The 21,943-nt window shown below is 41.5% G+C and overlaps 1 protein-coding gene across 3 annotated transcripts in view; it reads left to right on the forward strand.

The window, feature by feature from the left end:
• Positions 1-21,943, forward strand: part of MTA1 (metastasis associated 1) — an 88,394-nt gene that overhangs the window by 31,650 nt on the left and 34,801 nt on the right. For all 3 annotated transcript variants that reach the window (XM_054210563.1, XM_054210564.1, XM_054210566.1), the window contains exons 6-11: positions 5,421-5,538; positions 7,336-7,438; positions 10,840-10,939; positions 12,388-12,576; positions 13,724-13,798; positions 21,825-21,883. In XM_054210563.1, coding sequence (XP_054066538.1) covers positions 5,421-5,538; positions 7,336-7,438; positions 10,840-10,939; positions 12,388-12,576; positions 13,724-13,798; positions 21,825-21,883 — 644 coding nt within the window. The remainder of the gene's footprint in view (positions 1-5,420; positions 5,539-7,335; positions 7,439-10,839; positions 10,940-12,387; positions 12,577-13,723; positions 13,799-21,824; positions 21,884-21,943) is intronic.

Here is a 21,943-nt window from a genome sequence, read left to right on the forward strand (position 1 = left end):
GTGTTAATAGGGTTTAGGCTTGATCTCACCTCAGATTTCTGAGGAGCTCAGTTCCCTGGTTTTTGAGTTCGCTGTTCACTGTTGTTTACCTCTAGTCTTCATCTGCTAGCACAGACACTTAGTTCCTTGAAAATCTACTTGAAAAACTTTGGAGTCCTGCAGAAATTTTCACAATCTGGCTATTTAAAGCTACCTCAAACCAAACACTTGAAACGGAATTGTGTTGCGCTGTTAATCTTGAATTCAGAATAGAAAAATCTATTCAGAATAGAAATTTTGGCGTTTACTTTTTCAGGTAGTTGGGGATTTTAAGAATTACAATTATTTTAAATATATTTATATACCTTTAATTGTGGCCGCCAGCTGGTTTAGAGAGCCTTAGAATTTGGCAATCTGGGAGCTTTGCTTTGGGAGATTAGCAAACAATTTCAGTATATTATTATTTGAATATATCTGCAAGCATTAAATTTGCATTTGAACATATTAAAATGTTATGCAAGAGGGGAAATCTTGTAATTAGAAACAGTAGGGTAACGGTCATTATCAGCCTTTAAGAAACAAGGAGAAAACAGGTGATTTTTTGCGAGGAGCATACTGTAGTTTATCTCATGGTTGAGCGTTCTTTTTCAAGGCTTTTTTAGCTTTCTGCAGTGTTTATTTAAGCATAAGATTAATTTCAATCTGATACTCTAGTTTAAGAGAATTTTAAACAAAGCACAAGGATTAAATAGTCAGGTTTCTCTTTGGAATGTGAAACCAAAAACATGTCGAGCCATGGCTGCCAAATGGCAACGCATCAAACAAGGACCGTTGTGTTCAGGAATGCTTGTTACCAGCTAGCAGCCCGGGATATGCCAATTTAAAAGCAAAAGTTAATCCAACTGAAATTATTTTAGATTTACTAGTACCCAGCTTTTAAGTACTATTCATTCTCGATTGCTTCCAACACATTTTTAATATCACTAGTGTTACAGGTAGGTATGTCGAGACAGAAGGGAGCTGGCTTCCTCTAATCGTGCTCAGTTGCAGATGTAGGAATAGAAAGAGATTTCTTTTTTTTTCCATCCTTTTGAACTCTCAAAACGCAAGATGAATGATGTGGGTTATTTTTAAAACAGAGCAGGCACTTAGAGATTTCACAGAACGAGAGAGTTCCCTGAATGTGTCCTGTCACTTAGCACGGTATTTTGCTGTGGTGTGAACTAACTTGGACAGATGGTAAAGAAATTAAAAGCTCAGGAACATAAATGTGCTTGGGTGGAGGGTAAAGAGATTAGGAAAAGGAGATAGATGTTGCCTGCCGAATTCCTAGCACTGGATGATATTGTTTTGAACTGTTTCTTCTTTCCTCCCTTCCCTTCCCCCCCCTTCTTAATCCGTTCTTTGCTTTAAAAATGTTTTTAGTTGTTTTGTTTGTTTTGTTGTGTTGTTTTTTTTTTTTTTAATATGGCTTGCGTCAATAAAGCTTAAGCAGTTCTAGGGATTCTATCGTTTGATTTCTTGTGTGTTGTGACCTCTAAAAGTAGGTTTTCAGCCCCAAGTCTACCTCAAAGGAGGATAAACATGCAGACAGAAATTTTCGGGAGATAGTAAGCATAGCAAAATTACATTTGTGGTATCTCTGTTTTCCTCCTCCTCCCCTCTCTCTGTCATCTTCCTGAGGAAGATTGCCCTGTTACATTTGAAGAGCAGGCTAAACGGGGACCAGCAGTGACGTTTTGACTGTGCCTGGCAAAATTGGGTTTGTAGCAGGAGTTGAGGAATAGGAGGAAAAAGAAAAAAAGCAACCTGAATTTCCCATAGATACTGAATTTCCAGGGAGATCAAGAGAAGGGCAGAGCCAGTTAGGGCAAAAGCATTCCATTTCCCTATTCTGTGGGAGACTATTTCATATGTACCATCTATTTTGCTGCTCTGCTAGGATATATGCCGAGGCCTATGTGAATTTTGCCTGCTGGGTTAGATCCCTGGCATTTTGGTACCTTTTGGTACTCCCCTAAAAATAAAATGCTCTGTAGTTACAATATCTTCCCCCTCCTTCAGCCAAACGGACTTCATGAAACTAAGTTTGCAAGCTGTAATGAACTAACTGCTATTTCTGTACTGTACTTTCGCTTTGAGCCTGTTTTTCTTTTTCCAGTTCTTCTGCAGTTTCTTAGTGGCTTTGGTTCTTGGCTATAGCTCCAGGTAGCTTAGGGGCTTGGGAAGGGAAGCTCTGAGCATATGTGTCTGTATAACACTTTGGAGGAGAAAGTCACGGTTTAATTTTAACTCTTGGTAGGTCATTTTAATTTTTCCAAACATGTTGGGTGTTTTCTCTGATCTGAAGTTAAAAGCGAAAACCCCTTCTTTTTCTTCACTGCTGCAAACTCAGCAGGCAGTTTAGACTGCTAAAATGAGCATGGAGGATTTTGAAGAGCCACGTTGTTTAGTTGTGAACATCACTCCTCTTGTGAAACCCTTCTGAAAATTTGTTCTTATTGCGATAGTGGAGATTAAGAGCTCACACGCACTTTACAGTATACAAGGATCTGCTTTGTTATTTAGACTGTAGTTTGCATTGGCACTAAACTGACGTACATTAATGTTTTCAGAAATCCCACTCAGTTTGCATGAGCTGAATTTCATGCTTCTGTGGGGGAAGATCATAGTGGTATTGCATTACCTCTGGGGATTACAGTCTGTCTTGTGGTCACGCTTTAGCCCCCTAAACTTTCATCTCTTCTCTCTTGAGGAGGCTCTAGTTGGGGAGAAGAGCCCAGAGGCTTTTAATTCTTCCGTTGAACCCGCTTGATTCAAGACAAAACTGGACAAGATGTAAAAAGGTGACCTGAGACTGGTAGAGAAGGATGGGTTTTAATTTCTAGACAAAATTCATAGTCTTGATCAATCAAAGAGGAGCAGTAGGGCATCTAAAGTCAGTCAAATGCCATGGGAGAAAACCACTCCACAATGAATGACTTTCCCTGGCCAAGAAAGACAGTGTTAAGAAATCGCCTGTAGAATTGGCCTTCCTTGGGGCCAATTGTACTACAGTGTTTGGTTTGCATATTTGCTGGGCAATGTGCCTAAAAAGCATTAATGTTGGAGTGCATATGCTTTGTCCTACAGTTAGGTATTTTGGAGCTGGAACAAATAAAACGCTCGCTAATTTATAACGTGGAAGCTTGCGAGACAAAAGCTTTGTCTACATTTTATTTATGCAACAATACATCCTCAAAATACTGTAATGTCTCGAACTTTCTGTATGTCAGGGACCGAGAGACCCAGATTTCTTTACACGGCTATAATATAAATGAGGTTTCATCTACTCTGAAGCTCCCTTCTGTCAGTAGGTTGATGTAAATTGACCCCGGTGCCTGTGGGAGTAGGAATCAATTCTGTCAAAGATGTCATTCGTTTAGGATGCAGCCAAATCCCCCTCAGCCACCCAAACCTGACCACAGGCAACCCTTCCAGTTAACTTGACTGGGTGCTAGAACAGCGTTTTGCCAAGTGTTAGCTCTGAGTTTTATCCTGCTATCGTGAGATTACGTGAGATTGTTCCTGCCCTTGGAGCTCATGCTTTCATGGTGGGGAAATGGCGTATTTTCTGCTGGAGGAGATGGGTGGGAATTCCTGTCTTGTCTCTTGTGCCGTGCTGCCCAGGTGGTACCTTTTTGTGCAGTAGTTTTCTTGGATAGCAACGTGGGTTTGGCTCTCTTCTGGCTTTTTTTCCCGCCATTCCATAGATGTTGATCTCTCCCCAGAAAAATGCTGATTTTTATTAAAATTAAAGCAGAAAATATAAATCTACCGTGTGTAACACCCTTAAATTCTGTAATTGGATGTTGGATGCGTTGTACATCTAAAGAAAACATGGGAGACCTTACCTCTGTCACACCAATCTTAGATTAATATGTGTAATGCGCAGGGCTGGGGAACAGAACTAGTACGTACCTTTGAAGCCCTAGCCCACAGAATTTTTGCCGTGTTATTGAAGAAACTCACAGTGATTCTTCCTTTTTTGGCTACGTATGACAGATTGGGGGACTCTCTTTTCCCTTGCCACCTCTTCGTTAAGACAAAGAGGGCTTGAAACTGAATGCTGGTTTGTCCTAATTTTTGTTGGGTGCTGTTGACACATACAAATGTAGGGAAAGGGAAAATGAGGTGAGCATGAAGTGAGATGTATTTAAACAGGGTGCCTGCTATTGACACAGAAATATGGGGAAAGGGAAAATGAGCCAGAAACCTGAGATGTGAAAAATGGCACATCCTGTGTTTCTGTTCTGAAACACTTCTCTCTCTTGGTGATGGTGTTGGCTGTGGACGGAGGTTACAAAAGGTCTGTTATTTCATGTCCTACCAGAGCCCTCTTCCTGCCCAGTATCCCACTCTAGACTTTGATGGAGCATACCTGGTCTCCCATGTGTCACTCAATAGCTATAGCTAAGTACTTATCCATGCAGAAAAGTTTAGTTACTAATACTGTGCAGTTTCAAGTAGTTAAAATGTTGGGTGTTTTCTTTCTCCACCCTGGCAGGACGTTCTCATTCTCGTGTGACTTCTTGCTTTAATTTTACACACTCAGGTGACGGAAGCCAAGCAGCTTTTTTAGCCTTTTTCTCATCTAGTTGAACAATAGCAACAAGTTAACGTAAAGCCATGTGCAGCTAATTACTGCTGCTGCCAAATCTGCATCCCTTCTCTCAATAACGCGCAGGAGGAAACGTAGGGATTTAAGCTTAGTTGGTCAGCAGTGCGTCCCTGTGACAAGGAAAGCCAACCGCGTCCTGGTCTATATTAGCAGGAGCGTAGTGAGGATGTGGAGGGAAGGGATTCATCCCCTCTGTTCATCACTTGCAAGACCACTTCTGGAGTGTTGTCTCCAGCTTTGGGTCTCCCGGCATGAGAGAGACGTTGACTTATTGGAGCAAGTCCAGCAGGCGCCACAGAGGTTGTCTGGGGGTCTCTGTCTCTATGGAGTGTTTCGTTGGTATAGCTGTAACGCTCTGAAGTTACAGTTTAGTTTGTAGCGATATTTTTGTGGGGATAAGTCACTAGCATCTACTTACTGTTAGTTTGGTATATGGGAAAATGCAATTTTGTGTTGTGACACAGATGATATTACTAAGAATTTTCTCCTGGCTCTTCCGAGCCCTGTTTCTGAGAGAGGAGTTGTTTTTCATTTCAACTGCAAAGAGCATATATTCAGGGAATGAATGTTTTTGAGGAGACCTGTTACCCTTAGAAAACAGAAGAAAGCAGTGGCGTTTAACATAGGGTTTTAAAACTGTTGGTTCATGTATTGTTTGTTCACCCGATTTTAAAATCTGTATGCAGCAAACTTCAAATGTAAAAGCTTGCTAGTGTGTAGGCAAAGCTGAAAGTAAAAGCTAATAATACCGTTTACCTTTTTGTTCTTGTTTTATTTTTAGGATTTCTTCTTTTATTCGCTAGTATACGATCCTCAACAAAAGACCCTACTCGCTGATAAAGGAGAGATTCGAGTCGGAAACAGATACCAGGCAGATATAACAGACTTATTAAAAGAGGGTAATTTCCATAATTTATTGAAATTGTTAAGAGGCCGTGTCGAACGTGGCCACTTTTATGTGCGCAGCCTGCATAGGTGTGGGAGATGGAGGTTTCCACTGCCAGGCCATGCATACAACGGTAGCCTGGTTTGTTCGTGACTGAAGCTGTTGCCTGCTGAATGCAATTAGTTATGTCTCAAACCAGTCTTTAAAGTGGGCATTTGTCCAAATCATAAAAGTTGTTGAAACAAATTGAATTAATTGGCTCTCTCAGAGCTTGCACTCTTTTTATTACGAGATTTCAGAATTTCCATGGGAAGCACAAATTTCCATCGCGTCTGTAAAGCCTTTTGTGTTTTTAATCAAGCCTCACTTCCCTATAAGAGCCCCTCCCATGTTACCGCCAATTAAATACTGTCTCCCCTCATCAATTTGCCCATTATTGCTGGGTGCCTTTTCCTCGGAGCCCTCTCCCCATCTGCAGCGTTGGCTGCCAGCCTAGACCTCTCACCTGCAGAACAGGCAGGGGGAGGAATTTGCTGGCCTGAATGTGTTGTGAGACCAAAGCTGCCACCGCTGTCTCACAGAGCTGTAGGACCACGAGGACCCTGGCCCAAGGAAAAGGGGGTAGTAGGACTAACTGGTACTAGTTACCAAGTAATAACTGACTTTAGATTTATCTTTGCGCTATTGTATAGATGCAGAAGTGGGTGGAAAACCTTAAAGGGATGGGGGTATTGGCATTGGAGAGAGGTGGTGGAGGCCCCATCCCTGGGAACATTCAAGGCCAGGCTGGCTGAGGCTCTGAGCAACCTGATCTAGTTGAAGATGTCCCTGCTCACTGCAGGGGAGTTGGACTAGATGGCCTTTAGAGGTCCCTTCCAACCCAACACGCTCTATCATTCTATGATCTAATTGCTCCTTTCTGAGACCCATGTAATGCATGGGGAAAGGTCTGATGGTTTGCTCCTCCTAAGAGAGCAGGGGTTGAGCCATGTTGGAAGTCTCCAGCCTGTATGGGCAGAGATGTGAAAGCAAGGAGGCACTTCTGTCTTTGCTTAGGAGCTTTGCGGATACTGTTAGCCTTATGTTAGAACAGGCAAACAAGTTGGTCGGGACTCTTGTTTAATTTGTCTGTGAAACTGGTATTTATTCAGCAGCTGGGCAAGCCTCATAAGCGAGGATGAACTAATTTGAAAGGCATTCTCTTCCCTCAGCGGGCCAACACGGGGCTTCAGAGAAGGATAATCTCCAGATGTTTTAAAGGGAGCAGGGGAAAAAAAAAAAAAAGGCTTAGTAGCTCCTGTATTTTTCCAGGGTATTTTGGTTTGTGTAGAATCAGGAAAATAGAAGGAAGGGAGTCTGATGCTGTGATTTTGCCCTTAGAAAGCAGCCGATGCAAGTTGAACCAGCTACTCTTTGCCTGCTCAGAGCAGCTGGGAGCGTGGCTGTTTTCTTGGAACTGCTGCAAAAAGGGAAAGAGAGAGAAGCTGGGGAGAGGGGCTGAAGAGAGACTGTCTAGCTGCGAGAAGGATGTACTCTTGTTTCCCATTACGTGTATCCTTTAAAACCAGTTCTTCAAAATCCGATTGCCAGATTCAGACAAGCTGCGTTGCTGTCTGTCCAGCTGAAATTGTCGGAGACAAATGGGTGTAACTGAGACGGCTTAGCAGTTAAATTATTGTGAGATACAAAAAAAATCTAGAAATGAGACAAAAAAGATAATATAGAAATTAGACCAAAAAAAAATCTAGAAAGTACTTTTATTTAAAAAAAACCCCACATACCAAGCATTTCTAATTTGTTTTTTGTCCAGGTGAGGATGATGGAAGAGACCAGTCAAAACTTGAAACAAAAGTTTGGGAAGCCTTTAACCCGCTAGTAGACAAGCAGATAGACCAGTTCCTGGTGGTAGCACGGTAAGAACATTTTACCTTTCCTTTGAATAAGTAAATGTTAATAACTCTTCCGAGCACATTTGACGTTCTTTTTGCTTTACTAGTATGAATGCTGGTTTTGGTTGTTTGATTCTCTTGCTCCATTTTGAAATGATGGACATTTTACATGCCTTCCTGGGAACTGCATGACTTTAGGAACAGCTACTCAGATTTACAACTTAGTCGATCACTTTCATAAAAGAAAAGTAAATGGCATGTAAAAACTCTCCTGTAATTGGTGAGGTTTTTCTGCACTTTGGCCACCGTGCAGAAGGCTTAGTGAACTAAATTCTTGACAGTTCATTACTCTGTCCGTTTTCTACCTTTTTCAAATCCAGTGACATTTTAACATCCATTAATAGTTTGCTAAGAAATCTGATAAAGTGTTTTTGATGGAGCGTGGATGCTTTCTAATGCCTACGTTCAAATAGGTAGGCATAATGAAGTAAAACCCTGAAAATCTGTACAGATAGTGAAATATGTGCTTTTATTAAAGCCCAAAGCAATCTTTGTTGATCAGCTTTTGCTTTTTAAAATGTTCTTGAACTGTTTCATTGGTATGCATTTATATGAACAGAAGCCTATACTAAATTTTATGCTCTCATAGCAACTGGCGACTGAATGATTTGGGAAAAAAAATAAAGAAAAAAGATAATACTCCCCAAATTTAGTGTCTTTTAGGTAAGTTTGTAGGACTATGAGGGAGGAAAGTGGTGTGAGTAGATGGATATTTGGACCTTTCGATGTTTTTAGTCAGTGGGGCAAGTTATCATTGGATATGGTTAGGAAAGGAGCGTGTAAAGTTACAAGCTGGTAGTAGTACCTAGTGCTAGTCTTGGAAGTTCTTCTTGTTGGCTGTAGTATCTGATAGACGTGGACTTTGACTCACAGGGCTAGGGCTGCCTGCTTCAGCTGAGGGCCTTAGCCCTGAAAAGCTGAGTTATGCCTATGTAGCAGATATGCTATTTAATTGGGCCCTGGTTCTGTCAGCCTTTTGGTTCTTGGTTTTCTTTTTGCCCCTCTCGAGTTACCATGCTTTGAATTTGCTCCTGAACTTCCCTGAGCGTGGCTTTGCTGTGCTCGTTGCAGGGTAAGTTCCGGGGATGCTCCGCAGAGAGGCAACGCTAGAGTTTTGTGCGTAAGAACCTGCCTGCACAGGGCCCTCTAGTTCTGAATTGAAGCTCTTGAATGATGCAACGGGAGTGCATTTGTCAGACATCAACGTGCTGAATGATTCAAGCTCAGAGAAATAACTGGGGGGGAAGAAAGGAATTGAGGAAAATGAGGGAGATGGTAAAATGCGATGTTTTAAGTACTCAAGATGGGAAGCGTGTATACTCAGAAATAAACACCAAAACAATTTTTTTGTGTGCTTTGAAGATAAAACAGCCGTTATTTTGAACTTCGGACATGACTTCTTGGGTCGTGGGTGTAAGTTCAGTAACAGGGAGCCAAGAGTCAAACTGCGTTGGTTAAAATTAAAAACCTTAACTGCAGTCCAGATTGAAGAAAATCTCACCGTTCAGAACCCATTAATACATTTTTGCCTTTGGTTAAACACGTGGTTTTTGTTGTAGACTTTTTTTTAAGGTTCATAAAGTCATAGTGTTCTGGCTATACTAAAGAATCATCTTAAAATTTAGGCTTATGGAAGTTTCACTGTGCTCCTTACATGATATATTGCAATTTCCCTTGACCTGTGCCAACAGTAAAGTCGAACTGGCTGAACTGAGTGATTTATATGTCACAGATTAATTCTACTTGATCAGATGGACATAGGGAAATGGATGAAAGTGGGGAGAGGATAATCTCCACCAGTGATGTGGAACGAACAGATGCAGGAGTGATGGGGAGAGCTGGGATATCTCCAGCAAAGGGTATTCCTGCTTCTTAAGGGACCCTTCTTGGCAAGGCTGCGGTTTCACAATTGCTTCCAATCAAGTGAAGTACAGGATACCACCGAAAAGCTAAGAACTTTGTTTTCTGGGTTAATTTTCAGCAGGATTGCTTCAAGTTGCCACTTGGACACACAGCCCTCTGGTGTCGGTGTCAGGAAGACCCGGCAGGAAGCGAGAGGGTGGAAGTGCCCTGGCCGATGGGGGTTTCATGTGGGTTGGTGTAGAGTGACCATAGAGCTGTTTTCTGGTGGGGGTTTCCACCTTGTGTAGGCTTGTGGTGGCGAAGCTGCTGGTTTTGGTATTCTTTCTGGCTTTTCACTGCTGCCTGCTGGGTTTGCTGATACAGCCGCTTGAAGGGGCATGCTGTAACGAGAATCACTGTAAAGATCAGTATAAAAACTGCTTCTGTCCAGAATCAGCAGAGTGATCCAGTTTATAATTAGATGCCACACACACTCGTATCAGTTTGGCTAAAGCTGGGGCTGGGGGAGTTGTGAAGGAGGGATGGGGATAGTGACTGGGAGGTTGGGGAGAGGGTGAAGCGTGAATCACCACAGAAACCTGGGTGGGGGAGGCTGGTTTGGATTTTGGCCAAAACTAGATATTTGGTGACAACCACAGCTTACCCATGTACCTTTCCTACTCGTGCGCTGCTTGGCACTGGCTTGTTCCTCTGTGCGCTCAGCTAGTTTGGGGAAGTGATCTGAGTGGAAAGGAAGAAAAATTTCCACCTTTTTTTTTTTTTGTTGTTGTTGTAGTTTCTCGGAGGTGTTCAGCTCCAGTTCACTCTGCAGGAGCATGAGCGTTTCACCGATGCAGCGTAGCAAGCAGTGAGGGGAGTAGGAAATGCTGGAACTCATGTTCCCGTTAAAGGTTCCTGACTAATTTCTTTTAAGACTAAAATGAGGAGCATGAGGGTTGTAGCGTCAGATGCAGGAACGGCTGGCATTGGGAAGTAGCCAAGAATTGCTGTATTCTTAGGCAGGCTATATAATAAATACGTATTTTACAGCATTAAGTTGTAAAATAAAGGTTGTTTTTAACTTTACTGTAACTTTTGGAAAAATACTTGCATTGCTGCACTTTTTCTGTCTGGTCTTGGCATCTCTCTCTGTACAATGCAGCACTGCTCTCGCCATTGCGGAAGAGACTTTGCCATTCATAAAGCTTGCTTGTGCTCAGTAGCTGTTAAAGCTTAAGTCTGTTGAGAGATAAGGAATAAGAGAGTAGTTCCAGACTCCCTGTTTGTGGTCTTTTGAGTCTTTCCCCTCCTACGCGTAAGCCTCTTCGGTCATATGAACTGAGTAAAGAGTTCGTAATAACAAACCACATCTAAAGAGAGCGGTCTCTGGCTCAGAACTAGCACCAAACCGTGTAATGTTGTTACTGAGAAATGGAGGCTGCTGATCTCAAAAGTGTTGCTTGGGTGTTTATATTTATGCCTGTTTTGCCTGCAAAGTTAATGCTCTGTTTAATTTCTTTCAGGTCTGTTGGTACGTTCGCCCGAGCACTAGATTGCAGTAGTTCTGTCAGACAGCCAAGCTTGCACATGAGCGCTGCAGCAGCCTCTAGGGACATCACGCTGGTAAGATTTTTAAGAGGACCGTAAGTTTTTGAGAGACGCAAAATATTCACCTCAGCAATGGCAGTTGGCAAAGAGAGAGGGGCAGATGGATTGTAATTGCGGCCTGCTGTGAAGCAGATCCTGTCTTTGTAAAGGAACCCTTTATTTACATATGAAGTAACTTTTTCTGGCCTTGTGCCTCCTGTGATCCGTCGTGGATAATTCTATGAGAGATTTTCTCTGTTTTGTTTTATTAAACTGTTTTGATGACATGCTTCACAGCCCATCTCTTGCATGGCCTTAGTAGCCGTCTTGAGAAGAATGCAAATGATTATCTGACTGTCTGCGGTGTTATAAGGCCAGAATGTCACTCCACTTCCCCAGCATCAGACGTGTCACTGGCATCCTTGGGCAAGGTCGTCTGGGGGAAAAGCTTGTGGTCAGATAAGAAATTTCAATTGATCCGGTTCTTCTCTTTGATGAACTCCATTTTACAATACCTGAGGAGTGGTGGCATTGTTAATATTTTATAATTGTAAATTATTCTGAGTAGATAGAGAGACAGGAAAACTTGAACTTCTATGCTAGAGAAAGTTTAATGAAAATTTGAATAAAATTTATGAAGTCTCCAGAAAACTGTTATCAAAGCCTCACCTCATAACTGGAATAACGCGAAATCATGTATAGAACAAATTCTATGATAGAACACTGTAGATTAATTATGCACGTGCACAAACTGGTAGGATGAAAGGCAAATAACATCCTGATTAAAGCTACAGAAATCAGGAAATAAAGCCAAGCTTTCATTTACTAATACCAATTCCTCCCTCACAACGTGTTCTCAGCCCTTGTAAATCACAAGTTGCAGACAGTTGTAGCTCAGCTTTCTGAGGAGTAATTGCTCCTGGGAGTAATTCTTTTTTCCTACTCAGCTGTGCTGTGTGACTTGTCTTGAATCTTTTTGGGGATTTCTGCCTTTTGCGGGGACTGTATGCATGTGGTGCTGTTCTTAAATATTTTTTCCTATATGCAATTTTGCTGGATTATTTAACAAAGAAAGCGCATGGCTAAGTTTATTAGAAAATATGCCCTCGGACCTCTATCTTCATTCCCCATCTGTGGATGGTTGGCTAACGGGGCTGCTCAGTTCTGGGGAGCGCGTGGGTGTCTATCCTCTGCGTTTTCTGAACAGTGGTGCTGGTGAGTAGCTAAGTAGGAATTATTGATACGCCAAGGGCTCAATTTCCACAAACCCCATTATTGTTAGTGAATGTTAAACTTGTACGCTGACAATTACAGTGAGTCTGAGGTTTGAACAAATTTTTACTGACTTTGTGTTAGGTATAGAATACTGCACCCTCAAATCTTGCTGCGGAATTTTTGTTATTGCTGGTTCACTGGTAAGCATTTTTTTCCCCCTACATGCTTATCCTTACATTTAATTATCTTTCTCTTTTACAACGATGTAGTTCCACGCTATGGACACTTTGCACAAAAATGTCTATGACATTTCCAAGGCGATCTCTGCACTTGTGCCACAAGGTGGGCCAGTCCTGTGCAGAGATGAGATGGAGGAGTGGTCTGCTTCAGAGGCAAACCTCTTTGAGGAAGCACTAGAAAAATACGGCAAAGATTTCACTGACATTCAGCAAGATTTTGTAAGTATCCAGAACGGGGGCCCACATGGTGAGCAGTTCTGATCAGTGACAGAGCTGGTTTACAGCTTGTCTGAAGCGTGTTGTTTTTCTTCGTGTTGAAGAAGAGGGCTTTGAACTGGAGCATGTGTCTCACTGTAAATTGGGGAAAGGCAGGCCTCATACTGATGACAGCCTGTTGTACAGTCAGAATTTCAAATCACAGATGATGGCTTTTCCTTTCGAGACATTAATTTAAAATCATCTGCTCCACTACAGCTGAGGGGAGGATTTAGGAAAGTGTTGTGACAGCCTAGCTGCTGTAAGATTAATTTGTGTTTGAAGGCGAATAAGTACTGGGCCTTCTGAAACATGAAAATGTAGTCACTTTTATAATGCTAGTTCAGAAAGGGCCCTTTGAGAGTTTTAAATAGGAATCTTGGGCATCCAAGGGAAGTGTCCTGTCGTTTGGCCAAAGCTCCACCCTAGGTGCTCAGCCTGCGGATTGAATGGAGCACTGTAAAGGGAGCCAAGTTTCACTGTATCGCTGTTCGAGCCCTCCAGAACAAAACAAGTAGTTTCAGTGTTGCTTGTCCCGTGCTCTAATCTTTTAGACAGAGGGGCTTGGAAACGGCACAACGCTGTGGTCCTGCTGAAATCCTCGTGCTTCTCACGCAGAGAAGAGAGCTGGCAGGGCACAATTCTGTTAGTAGTTATTACTTTGTCCTTTGTTTTTTTTTTTTTTTTTCTTTTAAGTGTGCCAGCTCCAAAGAAGCCAAGCAAATCAGAGCTCTGATGCTGTAGTTGTGACTCTTGTGACTCTTGCTCAAGTCTTTGCTGCTCAAGTAGAGAGAGTCCGAGCCAGTGGGCTTCCTTCTGCATTGTGCCTCTCTTGGATGATTTACTGTGGAGCCAATGCAGCATGAAGATTACCTGTAACCTGCTCTACTTCTACACTGAAAGCACTATTTTTTGAAGGGGCCCTTACTTTAACATGTGTTCCATGTGCATCTAATGCCCTTAGGAGATTCAGACACTGACTGTCTTTTTTTTTTCGTTAGGAGGGTTAGTAGTTGCAAGATTGCTATAAACTGTCTGTCAAAGGAATCCTGCGAATTTCAGTGTGTGCCAGCTCCCTGCAATGACTCCTGCTTTTCCTTTCTGTCCCTAGCTCCCATGGAAGTCCTTAACAAGCATAATAGAATATTACTATATGTGGAAAACTACAGACAGATATGTTCAGCAGGTAAGAGAGTCAGAATCACCTCTTTGATTCTAACAGAAGGTGTTTTTCTTGCCTTTGAAACCAAGCGTTGCTGCTTTATTCTCCCTCTTGGGGTTCAGCCTTTCCAATAGGCGGGGTCTGTCATGATCTGAAGCACCGAACAATCTCTCGTCACTAAACTCCTTAGCTGTTCCATAGGTACGAACACGTAGCATTGGCATTTGTGCTTTTCTTTTCACGTTTGCTGCTACTTTATTTGTTTGGAGCTTTCAAATGTCTGTTTTTGAGGAAGGGAATACAGTTGATTTCTGCGTGTAAAGTTCAGCATTAACTTCAGTTTTGAGTTTTTATGGGGGGGTGGGCAGTGTCTGTACAACAGGCATTGGTGTTAGTTCACCTCTGCCTGCCCATGATGATTGTAGATGCATGAAGGCTCCCCCATAAGCACTGGGAGTAGAGTGTTTGCCTGGGAAGCGTTGATGGCTCTAATTCCCAGACTCGTTATACTTGAGGATCAACTTTGACTAGTGTTTACCATCATTTTTATCTCTACTTGTTTAAATATGAAGGCTGCTTGGTGCCGAAAATAAAGCAAGCACAATGCAAGCAGCATGCAAAATGTTGCAGAGTAGCAGTTGCTGAAAACTACTTACAATATTTAATGGAAAAATTAATTAAAAGAAGGGAGAAATAGATAATGTATTTTTCATGATAGTTATCAGTACTATGTTTAGGCATCTATTTGAAGTGTTAGAAAAAGTGGAGTTATAAAAATGTCCTGCCTTAACTTGCTCCATTGGAAATTCAGCCTGGGATAAAGATGCCTGAGGCATTGACTGATATTTGGCATATTCCATATTTGAGCACCTTGGTCTGTGATGTGATTTTTACCATTTTCTCTCTGATCAGAACAGTGTTGAAATTAGAGGGATCCTCAGGACAAATGAGAACTCTTTTTTGCGTCAACTCTGTATGACTTCTTAAAAAAATATTAACTGCATCCTCATTCTGGTGTTTCCCCAAGTTCATTCTTTGATTGAAACTTTTCCTTCTCATAAGGAAATGGATGGTCGGAAAGTGGGATGGTGATGGAAGCTGGCATGGTGGGGGGAAAAAAGGTGCTTGAGAAATGAGTTGATGGTCTGTCTTTCTCGATTGAACTGTGTGTATCGTTGATACAGTGGGTGCTGCTGTACTCTCTGACGACAGCTGTTTAGGAGGTGATAGCTGAGTGTACTCAGCCTGTACTGCGCTCAATATTTGCACTGAGAGGAATCCATTTATCTTCTTCCCTGCATCTTCTCTCTCTCCTCACTTCTTTTAGTGATAAAAATCCATCTAGCAATATGGTAGGTGTCAGAAAAAGCCAGGAAAGTTATTTAATCGGTCAGTGAAAACTAGAATCTTAGGCTGCTTTGCACGAAAATTGTCACCCCTGTGCAGTCAGAACAGCAAACAGTAGTAGGAATTCTTGGGAAAGATTAAATCAAAAAGCGTCTCTGTGCTGCTCAGAAAGTCCATGGTACATTTGCAATGGTGAAGTTCTGTTTCTGCCCATTTTGAGGTGTGGGAATAAGGGGTAGGGAGTGGTTTTATTGGTGTTCACTCTTGGATACCATAGGAGGCAGATCAGAATGGTGTCCCAGGTGTTTGCTTCCAGGCCAATGGGGTGGGAAGGAAAAACAAATGGAGAGACTGTGCCTTGGTTAGGAACTGGTTAAATTCTTTTGCGTTTTCCACTTTCTTGAACTTTGTTATTATATAGACAAAATTGCATAGAGGATAGTTGCGTGAAAGACTTGGATTATTTATTCTTGCAGCAATTAAAAAACCCAACGGATCTACAGTTTCTCATACTGTTTTGCTATATGCAGAGGGTTTTCTATCATGGTTATACAGTACCTTGCGTGTCCTGCCCAGTGGTGTACCAGGGAGTGGGATTCGGGGAAAACTTCCAATTAGGGGCTCTGCACTTAGGAGACAGAATGAGTATAAGCCGGCCAGGTAGCGATTGCAGTACAGAGATACCACATCAATTAAGGCTGAACTTAGCTGAAGACCTCATCTCAAATTCCTAGCTTGTACAAGCAAATAATACTATTAAACATTTATAAAAAGCCTGGGAGAGCTATCTATGTATAACCACAAAGAAAGCATAGGAAGTTGTAGTTGAAATAATGGTGTATTACACTTATATTTTACTTAATGTGTGCAAAGTCTTTGGCAAAGCATCATGCCTCACCACTTTTTCCATCTGTTTCTTCATAGTGTTTTGACTGTGTAGATCTTTCCTTAGTCTAATACCACAAAATGGTTCTGGGGCTAACAGCATTTTTGTACATAAGATGTTGAAAATGTGCTTAGCAAGGATGTGAAAATTGTGTATCCCGAGATGTTTCACTTTCATGTGCCTTCCTTCTAAGGGGATGGTTAAATTATATTCCAAGGCTGTATGTTATTGTCTTTAAAAAAATATTGATGACTTCCTCATTCTTGTAGAATCTTTGGCTGAATGAACTTAAAAACATTGTTTTAAACTGGCTGTTTCTGTGATTTACACACTACGGTAATGACGTTTTTTTGTCATCAACCAATTGTCTGCTTTGATGAAACACAGTTAGTTGGGAACTGTTTACATCCTTCTGTATTTCATGTGAGATTTTCTTGGAGCAAGAAAGCACTGTCATAATCCTGAAGCAGAATCCCATCCATTTCTTGCCATTGAGGAAGCTAAATTTTGAGTTGACTTCCACCGAAGACCCTTTCTCAGAACTGAACAATAATGTCTACTTATTCTTGGTATACCTAAGATCGAAAGGCTTAATACAGCACTTCCTTCTCTTGTGAGTAGGATACTGTGATGGAGATACACACAAATCGACTTGTTTTGGAGCACGCACATGGATCTCTTCTCCAGTAATTTTTATTTGGCTTCAGCCATACCATGCTTTTGACGGTTACCAGCACAATTAGGAGTTCAATCATATCAAGAGAAGGACTGACCCTCCAGGAACAGAACTGCTTAGAAGGAGTAATTCTACTGCAATCTCAACACGGAATTTGTGGTCTGATGTGGGCTCCTGAACGTATCTCCAAAGCGATGCCAAGAGTTTTCCTGTCAATAAGACCCTTTCAGTGTTGTCCTGAAGAAAAAGAGGGAGATGCATTCCAAATTCAATATTCCGGGTCTCTTTGAATGCATCCTTTTCTTGAGACTGATTTCCTATGTCCATTCACAAGAGCATATATTTCCGATTCAGAAAGGTTTGAAAATGGCATCCACTGAGTAACTGCTGTTGGTGGCTTCCCCCAGTCTTCAAGAGTTGATGTAATGTTTTGGGTATCGCCTACATTTTCATTCAAAATAAAGGTCGAGTTCTTACGTAGTTGTGAATTCCAGGGTGGTTTGGTTTTTTTTTAAAAAATATCTTTAAATGCTTCTGCTGTTTTGCATATCATGAGGGGAAGTCCTGAAGACTTTAAAACATGACACTTTTTAACTGCTGAGATGCAGTTGAGAAGAGCCTGGGACATGGCAGTGGCAGATGACTGAATTAGTTGTTTGCTTTCCGAAAGTTGAAGGCTTTAATTTATGTTTTGCATTTTTATTTGTGCTTGGGGAGCATGTAACTTCAAGAGGAAGATCAAATATTGTGAATTTCTACTGTTCTGTTTGTTACGTGGAAGTGCCATTAGAAAAGTATGGGAGGAAGAGACAGAGAAAATCAGTTTTAAGGTATGTGTAATGTTGAGAAGATACCAGAGAAAGTGCAAGTGCCATTATATGTGACCAAATGAGGTAGGGAGCTCTGGGTAAATCTTGATGTAGACAGAAAACATCTTTATTAAGGAAAGCAAACCTTCTTTGTACCTAACCAAGAGCGGAGAGTGACATCTTAAAGTCTTCATACAGTACTGTGTGCTAGCAAAGTAGAAATAAACATCAAAGAAATGTTTTTCTGCATACGTATGACACTTTATCCTGAAACACCTCCTGTTAAGCCTACAGTAATGTGGAACTGTGGCAGTTTTGGCAAGCAAGTGACAGAGACAGTAGGTACTGTGCATCAGTGCTGAGATGTGTGGCTGGAGCACAAGCAGCTGGAAACACTTCTCCCAAACACACTGTGGACTGATTACCTTTTCTGCTCCATCTCTCCCTTCCCTTGCCTCCCAGCAGCACTTGTGTGTTTTGTTTTGAAAAAGAATAAAGTGTGAAAGTTCTCTAAATCCAGAAAATGCAATTTAGAGACTATCTTCCTCCTCATCAATTAATAAAGGCTTAATATCTGAGGATACCAACCTGACTCTTGTGTTATGGACCCTGAAATATCCTCTGTGTTCCTGGTTTCCTTCTGTTATTTCCTCTTTATAAATGTTCGCTCTTTAGAAAATGACCACAAACGTTTGCTCTGATACATCATGTATTATAAAACTTCCAAGCTCAATGTGTAGAATGAAAGATGTCAGATCCAGGGAGAGGATATGGCAAAGGACAGATGTTTGCACCAACTCAAACAGAACTAAGCACTACAGTGCTTAGTAGTTTAATCCCTTGGTCCCTGTGGGATAGACAAGTTGATAACATCTCTTTTATAGATGGGGAAAATATCCTCTTATTTACCTCATGATATACTTAAGATGTGCATTATATAAATAGCTCAAAGACAAAAGATTTCATTTAGACTAAACTATTAGAAAAAGTTAAGAATGTTCAGGGTTTGTTTCATGGATAAGGACATTCATAACCATGTCAGACAACATTAAGAATTTATAGCATAAATATGCTTCAGGCACAAATCAATTAATAACTGGTGAAGGACCTAGCAAAGCACTTCCTCGGCGAAGGGATTATTCTGAAATTGTGCATGACAACATTTCAGGCACCTTTCTTTGGTACCTTCTGGTATCGCTCACTGTCAGAAAATAGGAAACTCATCAGATCCGGTCTATTGATTGTCCACAGCTGCAAGTACTTAGTGCAAACCCATCCTCTTCTTATCCAGTATGTTGTGGTACCTTCTGAAAACCTTCAGTTTTCTTGCTCTACTAGTTTGTAATAAAGGTGTATGTATGCGGCGCTCTGTGCTGATCCCCGGGCAGCTGTAGGAGAGAATGGTATTGCTTAAGTCCAGGTGACTTACGGCAACTCAGAGCTCACACCATGGTCATCGATCACAAAGAAAATCTGCGGTGTGAGGCTAACATTCATGACCAGTTTACTAAAATGTTGCTTGATGTTGCCTTGTCTCCAAGTCAAATGACTTTTCAGTGTGGATAGTAGAATATTTCAGCTGCTGGTAAGGCATTGTGCTTCTATGAAGCTTTTCCCATTCATAGATCTCAAAAACTGTCATAACGTAATGACTCTAGATAGTCCCCTTGGGAGCTTTTGTCAAGAAAGCTGCAGCTTTCCACACACACACACGCACCCCCACCCACCCCCAATCTAGAAATCTAGTGGAAATTAAAAAAGAAAAAAAAATTCTCTAGCAGTGGAAGTTCCCTGAATTTCCTGCTCTGCTGTCAAGGAAATATGGTTCTTGTACAAAGTTCATCAAGCAGTATTTTAAGCTGTTTATCAGTATCCGATGTTGGACTTCCTTGTGATTCCTGGGGAGAGTATGAGCTCTCTGACGGTTTGTCTGCTGACATAACTGCCCGTGGTAGGCAGTGCCTGGGGAAAAAAAGATCTGTGTTTCAGTCCAGGCTGTGGGTGGAACAGCCTTCAGGTCATGAGCTGAAATGCACCTGAGAGCGTGCATTTTGCTGAAGGATGATTTTTTTTGGAGTAGCGTCTCTCTGCAAGGTAGAGGAGGACTTCTGATGCTGTCAGAGAACCATTGTCACAGCGCTTTTTGAGGCCCATCTTCGGATGTTTTGGTTTCTTGTGTAAAAAGACTTGAGCAGGATGTTCTGAAAGTGTTCAACTTTGACTTTGTGGTTTGTATTCAGAGGGAGAACCTCTTCAGTTCCATCACCAACTGCCAGCAAAATGTGTGTTATTGATTCCTTCAAGTCTGTGGGATTGATAAGGATTGTCTCCACGAAGTCTTCAGTTGGATTTTTTGAGGACAGTTTCCAGGAAGCTGTCCTTGTCCTCGACGGGACTTAACAGAAGCAATCCGGGAAACTTGCCTACCCCAGCAGAAAGAAGTCAGCTTTTGGAAGCAGCTCACTGAAGGTGCACCCATAGTCTCGGGATAACTTTCAGGAGTTCCGTTTTCTCAGTCCTTGTTCTCTTGTCTGACACCTTCATTCTTTGATTTCTAAGATAGGTTGACTTTTATTTGCAGGAAAAGGGAAGAGGGGAATTCTTTAGGAGCCTAGAGAGCTTTTGCAAGGAACTGTCAGACTGTCAAATGGAAAACCGTTGCTTAAGACTGTCCCTCTGATCAAAGCAAGAGTTATCCTCGTGGGGAAACTTTTACTTCAGTGTTTCTACGTGTGTCCATCGTGTCCCGGTAAAAAGGATTTTTATGCTTGTCCAGTTCCTCAGTGACACACTCTTCGATGTTATTACATTTTTTGGTGCTTCCTGTGCCTATGAAGATACTGACTTTAGCTTTAGAATTATTTTCCTAGACTGTGCCTTGAGGCTGTGCATAGAAAACGTTAAGCTAATTTGTTTGTCCAGAATATCACCGTGCTACTGGTTTGTCTGGAAAACATCGTTGTGGCTTTATGCAGAACGCTATTACGGGCATGGAAGTTGAAGAGCCTAGGCCTGACTTTGCACGGGACGTTGGACTAGAGGCCTCCAGATGTTCACCCTAAAGTAATTCGGCTTATGGAATAAAGAGAAAACTTGAACCTCAGAATGCCTCTTTTACTTTTTAAATGGTATGAAGGTTTGAGTTATAAAAGGAATTCTTGGACAGTTAGTAAAGCTCATGCTAATTGCCTACTTCTGCCATGTTCTTCTGGGCTATCAGCAAGTTCACAGCTGGAGCTGAAAAAAAAAAACAGAGCAGTGCTATTCTGGGGGAATTTACTCCAGACATCCCATTGAAGGGATCTTCTAATCCATTTACTCTAGAAACATGGACAGAAGTTAACAGATGGTTTTACTAAAGTAGGGCCATGTAATGAGACAAATGGTGTGCACTTCTAAACATGCGTCCCCGTGCTCCAAAAATCTACTTCTTGGATGTTTTTCCCCTTAAACACATCTCTCATGTTCCTTAATATCTCCTGGCGATGGTGGTTTTCATTAGGGGCTGGTGGTTTGATCTAGTTAGCTTCTGCCCTTTTTACCCCCTTGAGGGTCTTTGCCACCCACCCTCTGACATTTGTGCATGTGCCTGGGGTTTATTTCCTTTTTTTTTAATTTCCTTTTAAAGAGCTTCTCACCTTTAGAAAGTGCAAATGCACACGGCTGATGCTTAGTCAGAAGTGATGACATACCATAATTAAATATATTTTGGTAATTCTGCATCAGTTTTGAGTTGAGCTTTTGGCCTTTTTAACTTTTAAAGAAAATCTTCTGTGTCAGTCTTCAAAAGTGAGGACTATCAACAAAAAAGTCTTCCTTCAAACTCTTGGAATTGGTTCTGGTGTTGAGGAAATAGGATGGAGAAGGTGCAGTACTGTGCCCGTTATTGTCCAGTTGGTGAATATTATCATGGAGAACAAACAAACTGGGATGTCAGATCTTGCTCTGCAGGAGAGAAACAAACAAAGAAAAAAAAGAAGAGAGTTGTGGGAGGAACAATGCCTGAATTTGTATTGAAGTGACTGGGGATGAAAAGTTTGTCTTTATAAATAGTAGATTGTCATCTCTTTGCCTTTTTTTGAAAAGCTGTGTACGTAGTCATTTGATAGTCATTGTACACTGTCAGTGTTTTCAGTGGACATTTTCCTGGTGGAAAAGGATTTTGTGGTACCTGCTCAGTGAAAGGAAAGCTGCATTGTTTGTTAATAAACACTAGTTTTTACAGGTGTATTACTTGACTCCCAGATGAAATAGTCCTTATTGTCTTTTTATCCTAACTTTTCTTTTCCTTTTCTTTTTATCCTAACTTTTTTTTTCCTTTTCTTTTTAAAGAAACGATTGAAAGCAGCAGAAGCAGAAAGCAAGCTAAAACAAGTGTATATACCCAACTAGTAAGTATCTTTTTGTATTGTTTTGTTTTCTGTTTCATTGTAGAGGGTCTGATGCATGTT

The sequence above is a fragment of the Rissa tridactyla genome, chromosome 8 (genome assembly GCF_028500815.1).
Source record: "Rissa tridactyla isolate bRisTri1 chromosome 8, bRisTri1.patW.cur.20221130, whole genome shotgun sequence".
Lineage (NCBI taxonomy): Eukaryota > Metazoa > Chordata > Aves > Charadriiformes > Laridae > Rissa > Rissa tridactyla.